At 38.8% G+C, this 18,563-nt stretch overlaps 1 protein-coding gene across 2 annotated transcripts; it reads right to left on the reverse strand.

The window, feature by feature from the left end:
• Nucleotides 1-6,200: 6,200 nt before the first annotated feature.
• COX17 (cytochrome c oxidase copper chaperone COX17) lies at nt 6,201-18,314 on the reverse strand. Of its 2 annotated transcripts, XR_011164812.1 has the most exons (5): nt 18,157-18,314; nt 17,853-17,996; nt 10,987-11,096; nt 9,718-9,852; nt 6,201-6,341 (listed from the first exon to the last, which is right to left on the reverse strand). XR_011164812.1 is itself a non-coding variant. In XM_069069984.1 (4 exons), exons 2-3 carry the CDS (start codon nt 17,966-17,968, stop codon nt 11,012-11,014), a joined length of 201 nt encoding a protein of 66 aa, XP_068926085.1. In that variant the 5' UTR covers nt 17,969-17,996; nt 18,157-18,314; the 3' UTR covers nt 6,201-6,341; nt 10,987-11,011. The 2 variants fall into 2 exon arrangements, 1 of the variants encoding a protein (XP_068926085.1); XM_069069984.1 differs by lacking the exon at nt 9,718-9,852.
• Nucleotides 18,315-18,563: the final 249 nt, after the last annotated feature.

Below are 18,563 nucleotides of genomic sequence, written 5' to 3' on the forward strand. Positions count from 1 at the left end.
ATAGGCCACCTGATACTTTGATTATCTTCATTATGACTGGATGAAGATGATGTCTGTTGAAATAGCTAATAGTAATAATAGCCAGTGGGCAGCTGGGTGGTACAGTGGATAGACCACCCAGGCATGGAATCAGGAAGACCTGAGTTCAAATCTGGCCTTAGACAATTACTAGCTGTGAGACCCTGGGCAAATAGCTGACCCCTGTTTGCCTCAGTTTTCTCATCTGTAAAGTGAGTTGGAGAAGGAAATGACAAATTCACTCCAGTATCTTTGCCAAGAAAATCCCAAATGTGGGGTCATGGAGAGTCAGACACAGCTGAAAATAACTGAACAGCAATAGCTAGCATTTATTTAGTGCCTACTATATGCCAGTCACTTTGCAAATATTTTCTTATTTCTACCCTGGGAAGTAGGTGCTCATATAACCCATTTTACAGATGCAGAAACTGAGGCAAACAGAAATTAAGTGACTTGCCCAAGGTCATACAGTTAGTGTCTAATTTGAACTTGTCTTACTGACTCCAGGCTTAGAGCTCTATTCATTGTAACCACCTGGACGCCCTTATTTTGCTGCTTCATTCATTCATTTTACATTTTGTTTTTGGTTCACCCATTTGAACATAGTCCATTTCCAAATGGGGCATTTCCAAATATTGTACACACATCCACATCTCATTCATCAGAAGAGAGCGGTGTGATGAGAGCTCAAGGAAGTAGCAAAGGAAGGCTGTTAAGATCTGGATAAGTGGAAGTGAGGGAGTGGGAGAATTCAGAAAGAGGAATTGCAATTGGAGATATTGGAGGTGAATAAACTGCGATGGTGGTGAACAGTAACGCTGAGGTCCAAGATGTAGCCATGCTGGTAGCTAACTAAAGTATAGCTGAGGTACAGAACTTGTGAGGCCATTAACAGTCATTCACATAGATTCTGACGTCTCCATGGAGAGGGAAAGCACAAGCCAGGGAGTGAAGTCATGGGAAGCTTGCCCAAATTCTGAATTCACAAGATCTAGAACGATGAGAATTTACAACATTATAATGTGAAAGAAGATAATCTGAGAAATAAAACCTTCACATGTGCCAGGCAAGAGATGACTTTCCTTACACACACTCACACACACACACACACACACACACACACACACACACACACACACACAACCTCTGCCCTCACCGTCCTGTGGGGCTCTAAAGCACTATGGCAGGTACTAGAAGTGCAAAGATGAAAAATGCCTCCTTAAGGTGGAGAAAGGAAACTAAGTCCCCAGAAAAGAAAGGATGGGGTAAAAGGACATCTCTTCCTTATGGATTACATGCTGTCATTTCAGTAGTTAAACCAGGGGATTTCTACTTCTTTCCTTTTGCATCCCCCACCTTATATTCCTTTATTTTAAGAGGCAGTTATAATTTTCCACTTTATTCATTTACATTTGGGGCTGCCAAAAAAATTTTTTTTTTTTTACCTCGAGCCTTAGGAAGGCTGTAAGAGAGCCACCAAAACAGTGAAATGCTATAATCCTCTGCATGAGATAGAATTTCAAAGTAGGTCATCTTTCTGGGCTGAATTCCCAGTAAGCATACTTGACATACTATTGTTGCTGGCGTCGGTCCTTTAAAGAAACACGAGCATTTTGTGACTGTTTACTGGCCAGTCACCTGGTCTCACATCTATTCATTCATTCTATCTTTCCTACCAAACTCTGTACCCTTTTATATATCTACCCATGCACTCTTTGGAGTTTGCCAATCTCTATGGATATGCCTATTTCTACACATAGTACTATGACAATTGGGAATCCCCTTTGTGATCTCCAGTTTCATATACCAGTGAGTTATTAGCTAGAATAATATCTTGTAGTCAGCTCGGGTAAATTAACATTTAAAAAATGCCTACTATGTGTAAGGCACTATGCCAAGCACTAGGGATACAATGACGAAACATGCTACTGCCTTCAAAGAACTTACACCATGATGGGGATGGGGATAGAGTATCTATATAAATATGTATAAATATTAACATAACATCATGCAAAAATATGTGTCTATGTATCTCTCCACACACACACACACACACATTTAAATGTGTGTGATGTAAAGCAGCTGGGTGAATTGAGTCCTGGATCTGGAGTCAGAAAGACCTGAGCTCAAAGTCCTCCCTCAGACACTTAATGGCTGAGACCCTGGACAAATGACTCAACCACTGTTTGCCTCAGTTTCCTTATATGTAAAATGGGGATAATAATACTATCGACCTGCCAGGATTGTTATGAGGATAAATTAGATATTTCTAAAGTATTTTGCAAACCTTAAGTGAGAGTTATTGTTGTTATTGTTGTGATGATGATGATGTAGTAAAAAAAGGCAAAAGAGAAAGTTGTTTTTTTTTTCCAGAAAATTTAAGAAGATAGAGACTCCTTTTAGTTTTACAGTGGAGGGCATTGGGGAAGGCTTCGTGGAAGAAGTGGTACATGAGCTGGGCCTAAAGGAAGAGATTTTGATAGGTGGAGAGAAAAAGAGAAAGAAAATACCAAAAAGGAGGGAGGTGATTGACCTATGCAAATGCAAGGAGGTAAGAGAGGGCAGAGCAAGATTGGAAAACAGAAGCCTAATTTTTCTGGATTGGAAGTAATATGAAATAAGGCTAGAAAGTATGTAAGCTGTAATCACATTGTGAATCCCCCTTTACCCTCGTCTCTGAGGAAGGTGTTTCTCCTTACCCAGGAAGACACCTTTGCTATTTCTGCACTCAATCTCATTACTTCCTGTCTCTTCCAAGATTTCAACCACAGTAATTCTGTCTTTCCCTTCCTCTCTCTCCGTGTCTCTCTTTCTCTCTCTCTGTCTTTCTCTGTCTCTGTCTGTCTGTCTGTCTGTCTCTCTCTCTCTGTCTGTCTCTCACTCCCTACAAACCTGCTCAAGTCTATCCTATCCCCTTAGGTAATCTCCCTTCAAGCATCCTGAGTTGCTGTTAATACCTCTATCAGAATGCTTCTTATTTACTTTTCTCTGCAGGAAAGTATCACGCTTTCTCACCAGTTCTCGTTCAAAAGGACCAGGTTTACTAAATAATTCCCAAACAATCCTGTTAATGGTTGTCTCATTAACAATACCAGAATTTAGGCAAACAATCTGACCCAGCCACGCAAACACCTTAAATGGTTCTCTATTGCCTATAGAAAAAAGTACATTACAGCTTGGCATTTAAAATACTTCAATCCAACTCCCACCTCCTTTCCAGCCTCATTTCATACTATTTCTCTTCATGTGTTCTATGTTCCGTTCAGAATGAACTACCAGCCATTCATTTCCCAAACGATACACCCATCTCCTGTTCCCTCATGTATTTACATGTTATTTCTCATGTCTGAAATGTGCTCACCATTACCTCTCAAATCTTAAAAATCCTCCAAGACTGGGGGCGGCCAGGTAGCACTGCGAGTAAGAGCACCAGCTCCAGTGTTGAGAAGACCTGGAGATGGAATCCCAGGCTCAGGCACTTAGCACCCACCCAGAAACACCTGGGCCGTGTAACCTTGAGCAAGTTACTTAACCCCAGTTGCTTAGGGGTGGCCAGGTCGCTCAGCGAGTAAGAGCACAAGCTCCAGTGTCGGGATGACCTGGATCACATCTGGGCTCAGATACTCAGCACCACACCCAGAAATAACTGGCCGTGTAATCTTGAGCAAGTTACTTAACCCCAATTGCTTTAAAAAAAAAAAGATCCTTCAAGACTTCACTCACGTGCCACATCTTCAGCAGTCTTTCCTAATTCCGACAAACATTAATTGCCCTCTCAATTTTTCTTACACTCTGCTTACTATCAATACTTGTTTTACTCCCGGTAGAACTTTTTTTTTCTTTATATTGCCTTTTTGGGGAAACTATTAATTTATGGAATAAAACAACCATTTCCATAATAAAAAGATGATTGCACATAAACTGCAATCATATACAACTTGCTATTCCTTTTAAATATAATAATGTAAATGTTTTTCCTTTTTTTCTTCCCTCCCCCCTCCCACCCTTGAAATGGCTACCATTAGACACAAACACACACGTGTATATACATATATGTATATATAAAATTATTCTATACGTACTTCTATTTATTACTTTTTTCTCTGGATGCAGATAGCATCTTGCTTCATATGCCCTTTATAGTTAATTTGGGTCTTTTATGGTAGTCAACAGTGTTAGGATAATTATGGTCTAGGAAAAACTGTTTACTCCCTGGACGAAGACTCACATGCCAGGGAACTTATAGTGAAGAACTGGTATCTTAACAGAGTTAAGCCCATTAAGATGGTTAAAGATGGTATCTGTGATTACAATTTTGTGAATATGACTGAACTTAAATGAGATTTCCAAAGTTAGTACAAATTCTCCACACAAGCTTTTACAAGTCAGTGCCTACCTTAGGAATTTGTTCACAAAAAAAAGTTCATTAACTGCTTAGCTGACACAAAAGGCTATTAGTACTGTTAATGCTATCAACTCTTCATTACTTCTTTAGACAGCATCGTGGCAGCTCCAGAATCTTGCAGGCTGCTCTGGCAGGGAGGAATCCCAAGGAAATCCACCCAACTGAGAAGTGCATCGGGTGAGGAGCAGATTGATATGATGGAGAGTGGCTAGTTTGGAGGCAGAAGGCCTGCTGGGTTTGAATCCTGGCTCTGTCACTTTAGGCAAGTCCCTTAATTTTTCTGAGCCTCTGGTTCTTTACCGGAAAAGTGAAGGGGCTAGACAAAATAATCATTAAGGTTCCTTCCAACTATGATCTCATGCTCAAAATTACTAAGTATGAACTCTCCTCTACCTACCAAAGTAATAAAACTAATAAATCAGTAGCAGGGCATATAGTTTTCCCCAATACTATCGATTTGTTTACAATGATCTAGCTCTGCTCTTGCCCCTTCTAACCAAGATAGTTTTTTTTAAGGCCATAGAATAAGGATAACTGGCCTATGTCAGCACTTGAACACTTGATTTTGGTCTCAGCAATTAAGTTCAACATAGACTGGTTAGCTTTTGAACAGAGATCTTCCAAGTCAAGGCACTGATGGAGTTCAGAATTCGGACAGTTCTTCCAAATGCATATAGGTGAAGAACTCCAGCAGTGACATAAATACAAGACTGAAACCTGGTTTAGTTTTTGCCCGTTACCAGTTACTCCGATATTTCAGTGATCTATAATTGCTTTAGTGAGTACTCCTACTAACTATAGATCATAAGCCCTTTATGTCCCTTAATAAATGGTCTTCACAAGTTGTTGTAGCCAAAAAAAATCTCTCGGTGGCAAATGCTCTGATGAGGAACCTCCCCAAAGCTAGTCTGAAGGAATCTCAGAAGATCCTCACCCCCTTGATTCCACATAAGGAAGGCCTGGAAAGGTCAAAGTTCTCGCCTGAGGTTAGACCACCAATAATCTAGAGCTGGGATTCATAGCTCAGACTCTGACTTCACATGCATAGAGACTCCTAACTCCCACACATACAACTGTTTCGAGTTTAGTAGGATCTCCTAGAGCCAATCTTCTCCCAGCATAGGTTTTTTAATTCCAGGGTTACCTCTAGTATAAATCCCACCTGGTCATACTGTATAATCCTTGTAATTGCCCTGCTAGCATTTTGTTCAAAATTTTTGCATCAAAATTCATTAGGAAAATTGATCTACAATTTTCTTTATCTCTTCTTGGTTCAGATGTCAGCACCATATGTGTGTCATTCCAGAGTTACCCCCAAGTCACATAAGGAAGGATCACTAAGCATTTTTAGTGGAGTTAGTAAAATTAGTAACAATCCAAGGAGGCCTGCAGGGGAGTGATAACAGTCAAGCTCTTGGTTTTGAATTGGTGGAAGGGCCTGCCTCCCAAGAAGTATTAGAATTTCCTCTGAAAAGAACAGTCTCTTACCAAAAGCTTCCAGATGTCTCCTCCACCCTCCAAAAAAGCAGCCACATAGCATGAATTCTTTTAAGAAAAAAGTTGGGGCAGCTAGGTGGCACCATGAATAGAGCACCAGCCCTGGAGTCAGGAGGACCTGAGTTCAAATCTGACCTCAGACACTTAACACTTACTAGCCTGTGACCTTGGGCAAGTCACTTAACCACAACTGCCCTGGCCTCCCCCCCCCCCCAAAAAAGCAAAAAAAAAAAAAAAAAAGAAGAAAAAAGTTGCAATATATATCCGAATAAAGAAACACTTTGCCAGGTATGTATATATATTTTATTTTTTAAAGAAATTATAAATATTCACACATATAAGAATTTTATTCTTCAAAGAAGCCCCCAAATAATTTAATCCCATTCATTCCTTAGGAACTATTCTTCCAACATCGGACAACCTAGGGGTAAAAAAAAGATATTTTAGAGAATTGGATGTCAAAAAAAACATGCTATTTACTCTGACATCAATGAACAAACAATACTTGGAATGTCTCCCCTGGGAAACTGTCACAGCTCCCCTAATGTCAATGAAATTATATTAAAGGTAAAATTTTTAATGGTTCTAGTTTCACTGAACTTAAAAACACTTATTAAATAAGTTTTCAAAACTTAAAATGTATTTAAATCAAACAGTTTAATCTCAGGAAGTCTTTGAACTAGGGCATCTATTTTCTTAAAAACATCTTCCAATAAAAGTAAAAGGCATTTTGTTATTCTAAAGCTACCGAGAACAGAGAGGCCAGCAGGGCATTTTGTTTGTGTAAGCCTATTTGGCAAAGATAGGTGAGACTGAAATTTCCAAGGTCAGTTCAGTACGTCACTGACTTCCTGTTTTTCAATTAGTATCTAGAGTAAACTATGAATTAGAGCTGCTAAGTCCACTCTGAAAGAACAAAAAGGAACACTGGTACAGATGATATCAGTTAAAACAGCAGGCTTCCTCCCCTACCACATTTATTCACAGTTTGGGACCACAAGGCAGCCAAGTATTAAAAAAGTAACGAGATAAATCGGGCCGTTCTGTTCCTCAAGTTTCAAGCAAAAGCCTTTCCATCAAACACAATATTCTGTGCACACTAAAAGCTCTTTTCTAAAGTCTGTGGAAAGTAAAAAAGTAGGTAAGGTTTTGTCAATCAAGAGGACTAGTAAATTAACCCACACTCCTGCTCAGTTCCTCTTCTGAGAGATCTGTTCATCGTTTTTATATTTTCATTTTCCAATAATTCATTAACAGATCACCATAAAATGAGCCACAGGAGTAGGTAATATTATTTGGTATGCACATTCTATCATCATTCATTTGTGGACACATTAAGCTGCTGGAGGAGAGGAACTTATTCTTCTTTATGAATCCAATCTCTATTTATCCAACTGTACCCTGCAGAGTGTTCTGCCCATAGCAGGGCCCAATAAACAGTTTAGATGTATACACAGCAGAGATGTTTCCAGATACTCCCTTTCATGGGTAGCTTTTTTTTATTCGCAATTCTTCATAAACTGCATATTGGCACATTTCACCTATTATAATGTTTGGTCCAATTAAATAAGCACCCTTACATTGTCTTTTCTCCAACCAAAAACTCTAGAGCTCCAGGACTGATAGGGTTAATAGTTATTAACTGTCACATCTTCCTTAGAATTCTCCCCTTCAGTAGAGAGACAGGTTACTATCATTACATTTCTCTTAATCTTAGTTTCTTCAACTGCAAAACGCGTGGCTTAGACTAGATCTCATAGACCCTTCTAGTTTGAAAATTCTATGGTTTTCTTAAATTGGGTTGGCTTCTTTGGAATCACATTGTCCACTGGCACAAGGAAAATATTTGAATTTACTATCTTCTGTATTTTTCTTAATGTAGAGTTCTGCTTCTTAATTGCTTTGGCAATTAGTCTTGCTAAACTTAGATTAATGCCTCCTTGGATTAGTGTTTTCCAAATGCTATAGATAACATAAAACCCTGATATTTCACATAATTAGAGATTCTTTAAAGAAATACTGATGCTAGAGATATTCTTCCCTAAAATACCAAACAGAACAATTATGCGGAAAAATTATATACAGCTATTTTTTCAGTATGAAAATTAAACCTATTTTGCTTCATAATTTATTCCACCTCCCTTTACTCCAATGATGTTCCATGCCATCCAGCATTTATGGATTTTATCAATATATATCCAGCCTAAATGTGAACAAACTTCATTTTAAACTCTTTCAACTATCTCCAGAAAAAAAAAAAAACCTTAATAGTGTAAGAAGCAGCTAGTTAGATTTACCCTCAGAGTAGTACAGAGAGTTCTGTACTAAGTGTAATCACTTTGAGTGCTGTGACCTAGTTCACATTTACCCACCCTTTTTGGCAATGGAGCTTTATAAATAGCTTTCATAATAAGAGTTTTAAGGTTTATAGCACAAAGCTTATATATAAGCCTAACAACTAACATTATGGCAATAAAAGCTTCCCACAGTGACAAGGCAGCGTAAGAAAAAAGCTTATAATTTGGAAAGTCCAAAGACCTTGGTTTAGCCTTAGCTCTACTATGAATTCATTTCTGTGACCTTGAACTAGTTAGAAGTTTCTCATGGCCCACAGGGATACAAAGGCCTTTTAAAAAATACCTATTCTTATTTCATAGGGACTGCAGAATCATAGATTTTGTGCTAGAAGGGACCTCAAATGTCATCTAGTCTAAGGCCCTCATTTTACAGATGTAGAAACTGATATTAGAGATCAAGTGACCTGCCCAAGGTAATTCAGATAATAAGGAAAAGCGAGCCAGGAATTAAACTCAGGACCAAATCCAGCACATACTTTCCACTAAATATCCTACTCTCATAAAGAAAAGGTAAATGAAAGGTACCAATTTCCTGGAATGGTCTCTCAAATTCAAGTTGTAACCAGGATTACTGTCTTCCTTCTCACCCTAACATGGGAAATGAAACTGTAGTACCTTTTGCTCACAGGGGACACTATGCATAAAGCAGAGTCCTGGTGATGTCATCAACTTACTTCATGCTAAAATGCTAATAGGTAGAGGAGTAGGAGGCTGCTCCTAATGTCAGTATTACTCACTCTCATAAGGCTAGGCTAACTAAAATCCAGATTTAGTTAGCAAGAAACCTTCAGATCCTAAAGGTTAAAGATAACAGGAATTTAAGTCTACAAGTGTAGCTCCACTAAAATCAAACTATACAAAAATCTGGGATCACCAAACTAATTAGAGGGGAAGTTGCTATATAAAAGGATTGGCTATGATTTAATTAGCTAAAAGCCTAAATTTGCTTAGAATAATTTGATTTACATCTGTATTAACTTTGATTATATCTGCCATATAATGAATTTTAAAACTGGAAGACAGTAATCTGAATAAATAAATAAAATAAAAAATAATCTAGGCCAACCTCTTCAATTTACAGAGCAGAAAATAGGTCAGATGAGAGGAAGTAACTTACCTAAGGCCAAAAGGCTAGTGTGGCTCTAGAGGGCCACATGTGGCCTTGAGGCCAAAGATCCCCCACCCCTAGACTAAGGCTTAGATATCCTTTCTCAGCCCAGTGCTCAGGTTCCATTTCCTTGCCCTTCCTCTTTCCAGCCCAGGGAGCAAGAACAATCCTAGAACCCCTTGGGAGATAGAAAACAGAGACATATAGAAATGTGGGTATCAAGAGATGTGACTTTGTTATCACTCTGATCTTTAAACTGGCAGTGCAGTTTTGTGGAAAGAACACTAGACTTAAAAAAAAAATTTGGTTCTAGCCTCATCTATGACACTTACTAGCTATGTGACCTTAGAGAAGACTTCATGTCTCTGGGTCTAAGATGTTTAATTGCTAAGACTCCTTCCAATTCTAAATGCCTGATTCAAAATATTCCACCAAAGGCTCAGGTTTCAATGTAGAGAGGAACAAGTCTGAAACATAAGAGATGTCATGTAGGTTGTGGAAACTTAATTTAATTACATTTTGTACTCAATCCATGCACTTCCGGTTCATCTAGCTCCTATCCCCACAGTTCTGTAAGAGCTCAATGGCATCCAAGAGTAGGAGTTTTAAAATCAGTTTTAGCCAAGTAGCTTCTCACTAGCCACTCACCAATTTCCACACATCTGAATAACAGCCCCCACCTTTTTTTATTCACTATAGCTAACCATCACTGCCTTGTCTAAACAACCTCTCAAGCTCCAATAAAATTAAGCAATCTTATATTACTCTCCCCATCCCACCTCCCAACTTTTTCAAGATACACAAGTTGTGCTTTCTATTTTGAAAGCAAATCATTACATTCCACAACATTAGTTAATTAAAAAGATCTGGATGGCAATTAGCTGAGGTTTTTATAACAAAGACTTACTTGATTTAAAAATGTTTTGCATGAACACTTGTGAGGAATGACAGGTCAAAGGAGAGAATAGAATAAATGGAGGGAAATATAGTTAAGTGTTTCACAATATGACTGTTATGGAAGTATTTTGCATGACTACACATATATAACTTATATAAAACTGCTTGCCTTTTCAATGAGGGCAGGTGGGGAGGGAAGAAGGGAGAGAATGTGGAATTCAAAGTTTTAAAAATGAATATTAAAAATAATTTTATCATACAACTGGGAAATAAGATATACAGGCAATGGGGTATAGAAATCTATCTTGCTCTACAGGAAAATAGAAGGGAAGGGGATAAGAGATAGGGGAGGGGTGACAGAAAGGAGGGCAGATTGGGGGAAGGGGTAACCAGAATGCATACTGTCTTGGAGTGTGAGGAGAGGAGAGATGGGGAGAAAATCTGGAATTCAAAATCTTATGGCAGTGAATGCTAAAAACTAAAAAAAAAAAAAATTTAATTAAATAAAAAAATTTTTAAATGCTATGCTTGACTAGTTAAACAGTTACTTTAATTCCTTTCTCTGAAAGCTACCACTTCAGATGAGGTACTGCCTAAGAGGTAAAATGTTGATTTAAAAAAAAAAAACTTTCATCAATTTGTAAAACAGCTTAAACTTAAGTCAGAGCAGTACCCACATTCTCCCCTTTTCACCTAGTACTCACCATCCATACTCATTTCTTTTTTCATTCATATTTTGAATCCCAGGGCTCTCATACACTCCTTGTGAGCTTCAATTAGATGTCCACAGTGTTCTTCTCCTTTCTCAATGATACTGTAAAACACAGGTTAGTCACTATCCAGCAAAATAGGCATTAAGCTCCTCAGGTGAAAAATATGGACAATCATGGCAGGAAAGGAGGCAATGTGTATTGAGTGGTGGTTAAGCTATAAAAATTTGTTATGAGAAATGCTGTTACAAATAGCCCTTTATAATCAAAGCTATTTTGATGCCACAGATAACAAAAGAGTCCACCTACAACATGTTTAAATCCCATATAACAAGTGCAGCATGGTATAGATAAGTCTCCAGAATTTTTAAAACTTGATCGAATACAAATTACATGGGCAGCAAGACAAAAACTGAGTTTTGGATCTGCCATCAAATAGGAATTACTGTCTCCTCTTAATTGAGTTTCACGTTCCCTCTAGCTTAAACCTTATGTTAACCACACAAATAAAATCCTTCTAAATTCTTAAAGGATCCAGCAACATAAAGACAAAAAAATATTCCAAGGGCTGTGGCAACCTGGCTGTACACTCCTTCCTCCACTGGGTTTAGAGAGTATTTTTTCCTCTTGTTACTAGAGATTAGAATTCAGAGATTTCTTCAGGTCTTTAGACTTGGTTTTCTAGCAATTCAACTATTGAAATAAAATTCCATTGTAACTATAGCAGATCCACAAACACTATCCCGTTGGCCCAAAGTGTTTGTCATATGGCTATTTGTGTGTATTTCTCAAATATTTTCCATGAGTGAAAAAAATTTCTTTAGTGTTTTTTGGCTTCATACTTTACAAGGGGCTAGAGGAGAATTCCTGTTCCCAAAGTGAAGGATGTAGAATGGGATAAAAAAAAGAACTAAACAATTTCCTCAAATGAGGTGGCCTATACGTTGGAATTTCTTTAAGTCGACAAGTAAGAGGCATCAAAAAATAACTCTCACAGTCCAGTTTTAGAACCACTGGCAAAGACATATATTCCTAGGTATCTACCCAGCAGCATGGCATTTTTCCCCATGGAAAAGAATCCAAAAGTGCTGAGATACAAATATACATTTATACATTAAAGTATATTTAATTCATGTATTCTAAGTGTACTCTGTACCCAGCCCAGTAGTAAGGGAGCAAATAGAAGAATAAGAACAGTTCTTTACTTTCCACAAACAATCTAATTGATGTGGTAAGAAACCTACACATAAAACAGGCAATCATATATTGTTCTGAACCTGTCAAAAGATATACATTTCTGTAGCCTTGAGTATTATAATACCATTGGACAGATGATTAAAAAAAAATTATCCAGGCAAATAGGTAAACAAGCATGCCAGATGGGAGAAGGTGGACAAAAAGAAAGGAGAAAAATGGGGAACTAAATAATAATAGTAATAACAGTTGACCTTCACATAGCACTTTAAAGTTTGCAAAGTACTTTATATACAAAAGAGTCTCACAACAACTCTGTGATATGGGCACTATGGGTATTGTCCCCATTTTACAGATGAGGAAACTAAGAGGCTCAGGAGTGACTTGCCCATAGATACATAGCTAGGAAATGTGAGAAGGGTAGATTAAGCCAGGTCTTCCTGCCTCCAAACAAGGCAGAAGAGGAAGTAAAAGGCTGAGTAAGTGAGAATATTGGCATAGATTAAGCCATGTGAGACAGGAGAGGGGAAAAGAAAACACAGAGGCACTGACAACACCCTGAAAAATTAATATACTAAGTGCCATGACAAGTACTTAAAGTGAGTCTCTAAAACAACCTGTGCAGGTGATGAAGCATAAGGTTAGCCTGTCTGTTTGCTTGCTGACTAGTACAGAGATGACAGAAGCAAGAATCAAACGCTAGACACACTGTAATAATGGACCAAACATAACAAAAGTACATTTTATAGGAAATGTTAAATCCTGCACTTAAAAGAAAAATTAACTGTACAAGCAGCAAACAAGGGAGAGCTGGTATGATAATAATCCATATGAAAAAAAGCCAAGGAGTTTTAAGTTTATTTTAAGGGTAATGTGACTGCTAGAGGAGTGAATAAAGCATTAGACTGGAATGATGGAAATAATAGAAATGATGGAAGCAAAAGAGGTACAGCATTTACACTGGCCAGACATCCGGAGTACTGGGTTAAAATGCCAATTTTTAAGAGAGAGAATGGAAGTGCCCATGGTTCTAGAAGTCATGCTACATGAGGATTAGTGGATGGATTAAGGATATGAAATTCATGAATTTTGCATTTGCTGCATAGATTTTCTACGTTAATATTCATTTTACAAATGAGTAAATTGAAGCACAGAGGTTAACTGCCTATCCAAAACTGGAGTTATTTTGTGGTGATCTAGAGAAGAAAAACTAAGATAAAGACACTTTTAGATTTCAAATGAATGTAAAAAATAAATCTCTAAAACTTTGAACTGTTCAACAATAGAATGAATTGCTCTGTGAGATAATGACCTCTCTATCATTTGAAGTACCATCAACAAGCAGATGCTAAATCAACTTCAATCAGGGATGTTGCAGAAAGAATTTCTATGAGATTTCAAAGGTAATTTTAAGGTAGCTTTTATACTTTTCCATCTCAAACATCCCAACATCATCCCAACAGAAAGTACTCTCTCATCTGATAGTATTATGTACTATTCATATACCTATTATAATTATAATATATATTTAACCATATGGATGTTTTTACCCTTACAAGATTATAAACTCTATGATGGTTTTCTTACTTTTCTTTGTTTCTTCCAGTACAATGAACAGAGAAATCATACCAAAACCCTCTTCCAAATCTAAGATTCTGTTAATTGTATACTGGAGTGGAAAGAACACAGCATTCATTCATTCACTCAACAAGCACTTAATATGTGCCAATCAAAGCATACCTCAAGTATTGTTTTCAGTTGTGAGCAAAAATCAATCAACAACCACTTATTAAGAATCCACTATGTGCTGCTGGACACTGTGCTATAACAGAAAGACAAAAAAAAAAGACAGTTCCTTCCCACAAGTTGTGTTTCCATTCTATACAGGAAACAACATTTAAGTTGATACAAAACACATACAAAGTAATTGTGAGTGAAGTAAGGAACAAGGTGTTTATGTGTGGAAGATGTAGGAGATGGCACTTGGACTAAACTGAAGTAGAGGTGAAGAGGAAGAGTATTACAAACTTGGAAAGGAAAGACACAGAAATGGGAAAAGGGATGTTATGCATGAGACATCAAACAGGTCTGTTTGGTTAGAACACAGACCACATAAAGGGAATTAATGTGTAATTCTGGAGGGCTTTAAATGACGACAAAAAAGAGGTTGTAATTTGATCCTAGAAGCAACAGGGAACTGAGCTTTCTGAGCAGGAAACTGATATTGTCAGAATTATTCTTGAGGGTTATCACTTGGGCCTCTGGGTAGAGTATATACTGGGAGGCATGAGACTTGAGGTTGGAAGACCAGTTGGGAAGTCATTTGGATGGTACAAGGGACAGGTGAGGAGTGCCAAAAGCAGGATGGTGACAGTGTGAGTGGAGAGAAGATGGTAGGAGGGACCTAATTTGGGCCTTCCAAAGACTAGAAGGGTTGTCATACATTTAAATTGGGTAGTATGTTATAATAGATTGTGCTAGACTTAGAAGTTAGAAAGACCTAGGTTCAAATCCCCTCAGACACTTAGCAGCATGATTCTGGGCAAATCACATAACATCTCTGAGTCTTGGTTTCCTCATCTGTAAAATCAAAAGATTAGACTAAATGGTTCCTAAGATCTTACTCAGCTTTTTCATATGGGAGCTGAAGAATGGATCAGTGGACAAAAAATTTAAAAGGGATGCAGATTTCAATACTAACATAAAGACAACTATTAGAACAATCCAAAGATGAAACTGTCTTTTTTATAGGGTAGTGAGTTCAGCATTGCTGAAAGCTCTCACAAAGAAGACGAATGACTACTTGTCAGAAGTAGATGGGATTTATGGTTTGGATAATAGCTAGACTAGATGACGTCAAAGTCTTATACTTTTGTTATCTGAAAAGAATGGAGTGTTGATGAGAATATTGAGTTCCATATTTTGGAATCTCCTACATGCCATTATATAGCTACACACAGACAAAAGAAAAGAACAATGAGGATGAGTGACTAAAAATAATAAGCTAAGAATAGTAAAGTGATCAGGAATATACTGTTTTCTTTTTTAAAGTAAAATTTTATTTTTTTACATAACCAAAATTTTCCCAGTATGCCTTCTCCCTCTTCCCAGAGAGCCAATCCATTTACAAATAGTTTCTCGAGAAAAAAAAATAGGAAAAAAAAAACACAGGAAGAACTAATCAAAACATCAAAAAAGGCCTGTAAAAATAGTAATATATCCCAAACATGGACCTCCAACCTCTGCAAAGGAGTGACATGGTGGTATCTTCTCCTACCTCTTCTCAGGGATCATGTATGTTCTTTGTAATTGTGTAGCATTCGCTTTCTTACTGTTTTGTGATTGTTCTTTCTATTTATGCTCTTATAGTCCTAGTGAACATTGTTTTCTTGGCCCTCCTTATTTCACTGTACATCAGATTCTTTAAATATTTCCATGATCCTATCATATTTTTCACTTCTTACAGCACAGCAATATCCCATTACATTCATGAACCACAATTTGCTTAGTCATTCCCCAATCTATGGGCACTTACTTCGTTTTCAATTTTTTGCTACAACATAAAGTAATCCTATAAATATTATGGTGTATATGGGGGCTTTTTTCTTCTTATCAATGATTTCCTTGGGTATAAGTATAGTAGTGGACTCTATGGGTAAAAATTTGATCCAGATATTTTAGTCACTTTATTCGTATAATTCCATCTCATCTCCTCCAACAGATTGTCCTTTCTGCCATCCCCACTCATCAGTTACCTATGCCTCCTCCATCCTGAAAAAACCTTTACTTGACCTTTCCTTCCTTGCTATCTTCCTATATTTCTTCTACTCTTAGCTGCCAAATCCAAAGGACTTTTCTCTCTCCTCCACATCTTTTCAGCCTTTAACCTATTGACCACCATCTCCTCTTCTCAGGGTTCTGTCCTGAGCCCTCTTTCTTCCCCAATATACCATTTCACTTGGTGATATCATCAGCTTCTACAGATTTAATTACCATCTCAATGCTGATGATTCTCAAATCTATCTATCCCACTCCAATTTCTCTGCTGATCTCCAATCTCACATCTCCAAGGTGATGTCCAGTAGACATCTTAAACTCAACATGTTCAAAATGGAATCTTTTCCCCAAACCCTCCCACCCTCCTACCTTCCTTACTACTATAGAGGTCAGCATCATCCTCCCAATCCCTCAGAACTACAATTTAGAAGAAATCCTGGTCTTCTCATGATCTCTAATCCCTCCCATATTCAATATGTCCTGTCAATTTCACCTTTGCAACATCTTTTTAATATACCCCCTACTCTCTTCTGACACTACACTCTAGTGCGGGCCCTCATCCCCTCACACCTGCCCCAAGTCTCTCTTCACTCCAATCCATTCCCTATTCAGCCAATAAATGGTTTTCCTAAAGTGCATCTCTGATCATGCTCTTCCTCTATTCAATAAACTCCAATAGCTCCCTATCACCTCCAGGATCAAATTAAAAAGCTCACTTTGGCATTCAAAGACCTTTGTGACCTACCTAGGGGTGGGAAACCGGGGGTCTCAAGGTCACAAGTGGTCCAGCAGGTCCTCAAGCACATCCCTTTGACAGCTTCCAAACTGCACAGAACAAATCCCCTTAATAAAAGGATTTGTTCTGTAAAACTGGGACTCGGTCAAAAGGCTACACACAATGACCTAAAAGGAAAACACATGGCTTCGGGGCCACAGGTTCCCCATTCCTTGGCTAGACCACTGAAGGAGAAGTAAAAAATGAACTGCCCTTAGAGGATACTGAGTTTCCTATCCTTAAAGGTTTTAAAATAAAATGTGGATAACTATTTGTCAGAAGTACTGTAGACAGAATTCACCTTTTGAGGATGGGCTAGACTTTAGAGGTGATCTAGTTTCCCAAATTGTAAGTTGTAGAGAATGTGTTAACCTGCATTAACATGTAGGGAGTTCTCTATACTACAGGATTGCAAGACATAGCTACTGAGGCACCAGTATTCCCAAAAATATAACTGGGAAACATTAACAAGATAAATACATTAGAACAGTTTATGTTTATTGAATACATGGTTTTCTAAATCAACATGCTGAAATCCAGGGATCTTTATACACGATTTGAGTTAGACACCACAGCTCCATCTCAAAGGGATAACAGATACAGTCCTTCCTCTTCCTAGCCCTAAAGCATATATAAATAGAAAGTAGCAATCACAAAGCAGCCTCAAAAGAAAGGCAATGTGAGAGATGAAAGTTTTTTTTCTTTAATTAAACCTTTTCATTTTAAGGATGCAGACATGAAGGCTTTGAGAAGCGACTTCCCCAAGGTCACAGAAGGTAGGTGACAGAGCAAGGTCATACTTAGGACCTTCCCCTGGGCCACTTGCTTGGTGCTTGGCAGGCATGAAAATGAAAAGAATTAGGGCCGCGTTAGTCCTGGGCTGCTGCTGGCTCCCTGGAAAAAGGGGAAGCTGGTCTGCTCCAGAGAGGAGGTTCTTAATTTGGGGGGGGTGGGGGGGAAGGGGGTCTGAACTAAAGAAATAAGTTTTGTAATTACTTTTCTGTATAATTGGTTTCCTTTGTAATAATCCTACTTATTTTATTTTACGCACTGAAAAAACGTGATTGTGCGAAGGGGTCCACAGGAGCACAACGCCGGCCATGACACCACTTACCAGGCATCCCGGGCTTTCTTGGTCTCCGGGCATGCGCAGCACGGTTTCAGCGGCTTCTTCTCAGAGGCCTTTTCCGAGGAGTCGGAGTCGCAGCTGGCGGCCGCCAGAGTGGACATCTCCGGAGCACGCGCAGAGGGAGGCTCCCTGGGCACCCGGAACAACAGGGGTCATTTATTACACAGTGGCCGGCTCACCGTCCCTCCCTCCTTCCACCCCACGGGATTCCCTTAGTCCCTGCGGCTAGGGCCTGGGAAGACCCCATTTCGTGAATTCCCCACTTGGCAGGAACAGAGGCGGATCTTACCTCCGAGAATTCAGTACGTGAACTGATCTTCAGGACCTCGCCGGAAGCTGGGGAGAAAAGTGGAGAACCGGAAGTTCCGCCTACCACGTCGAAGCCGCTATTCAACCGGAGAAGCCATGGAAGAAAGAGCGGTCACATGTTGCTACCCGGAAGTAGTGGAACCGGAAGTGTGCTTGATGTGAAGGACCTGACGGGGAGGGGATTTTGGGGCTGTCACCTTCTGTGTTCATAGGCATCTGCCGAGGTTCCTTCTCTCTCTTCCTTCCTTCCTTCCTTCCTTCCTTCCTTCCTTCCTTCCTTCCTTCCTTCCTTCCTTCCTTCCTTCCTTCCTTCCTGTCTCTTTCTTCCTTCCTTCCTGTCTCTTTCTTCCTTCCTTCCTGTCTCTTTCTTCCTTCCCCTTTCCTGTC

Source organism: Petaurus breviceps, unplaced genomic scaffold, assembly GCF_028583685.1.
Source record: "Petaurus breviceps papuanus isolate PSGF00001 unplaced genomic scaffold, PetGlider_PUasm1.0 90792, whole genome shotgun sequence".
Lineage (NCBI taxonomy): Eukaryota > Metazoa > Chordata > Mammalia > Diprotodontia > Petauridae > Petaurus > Petaurus breviceps.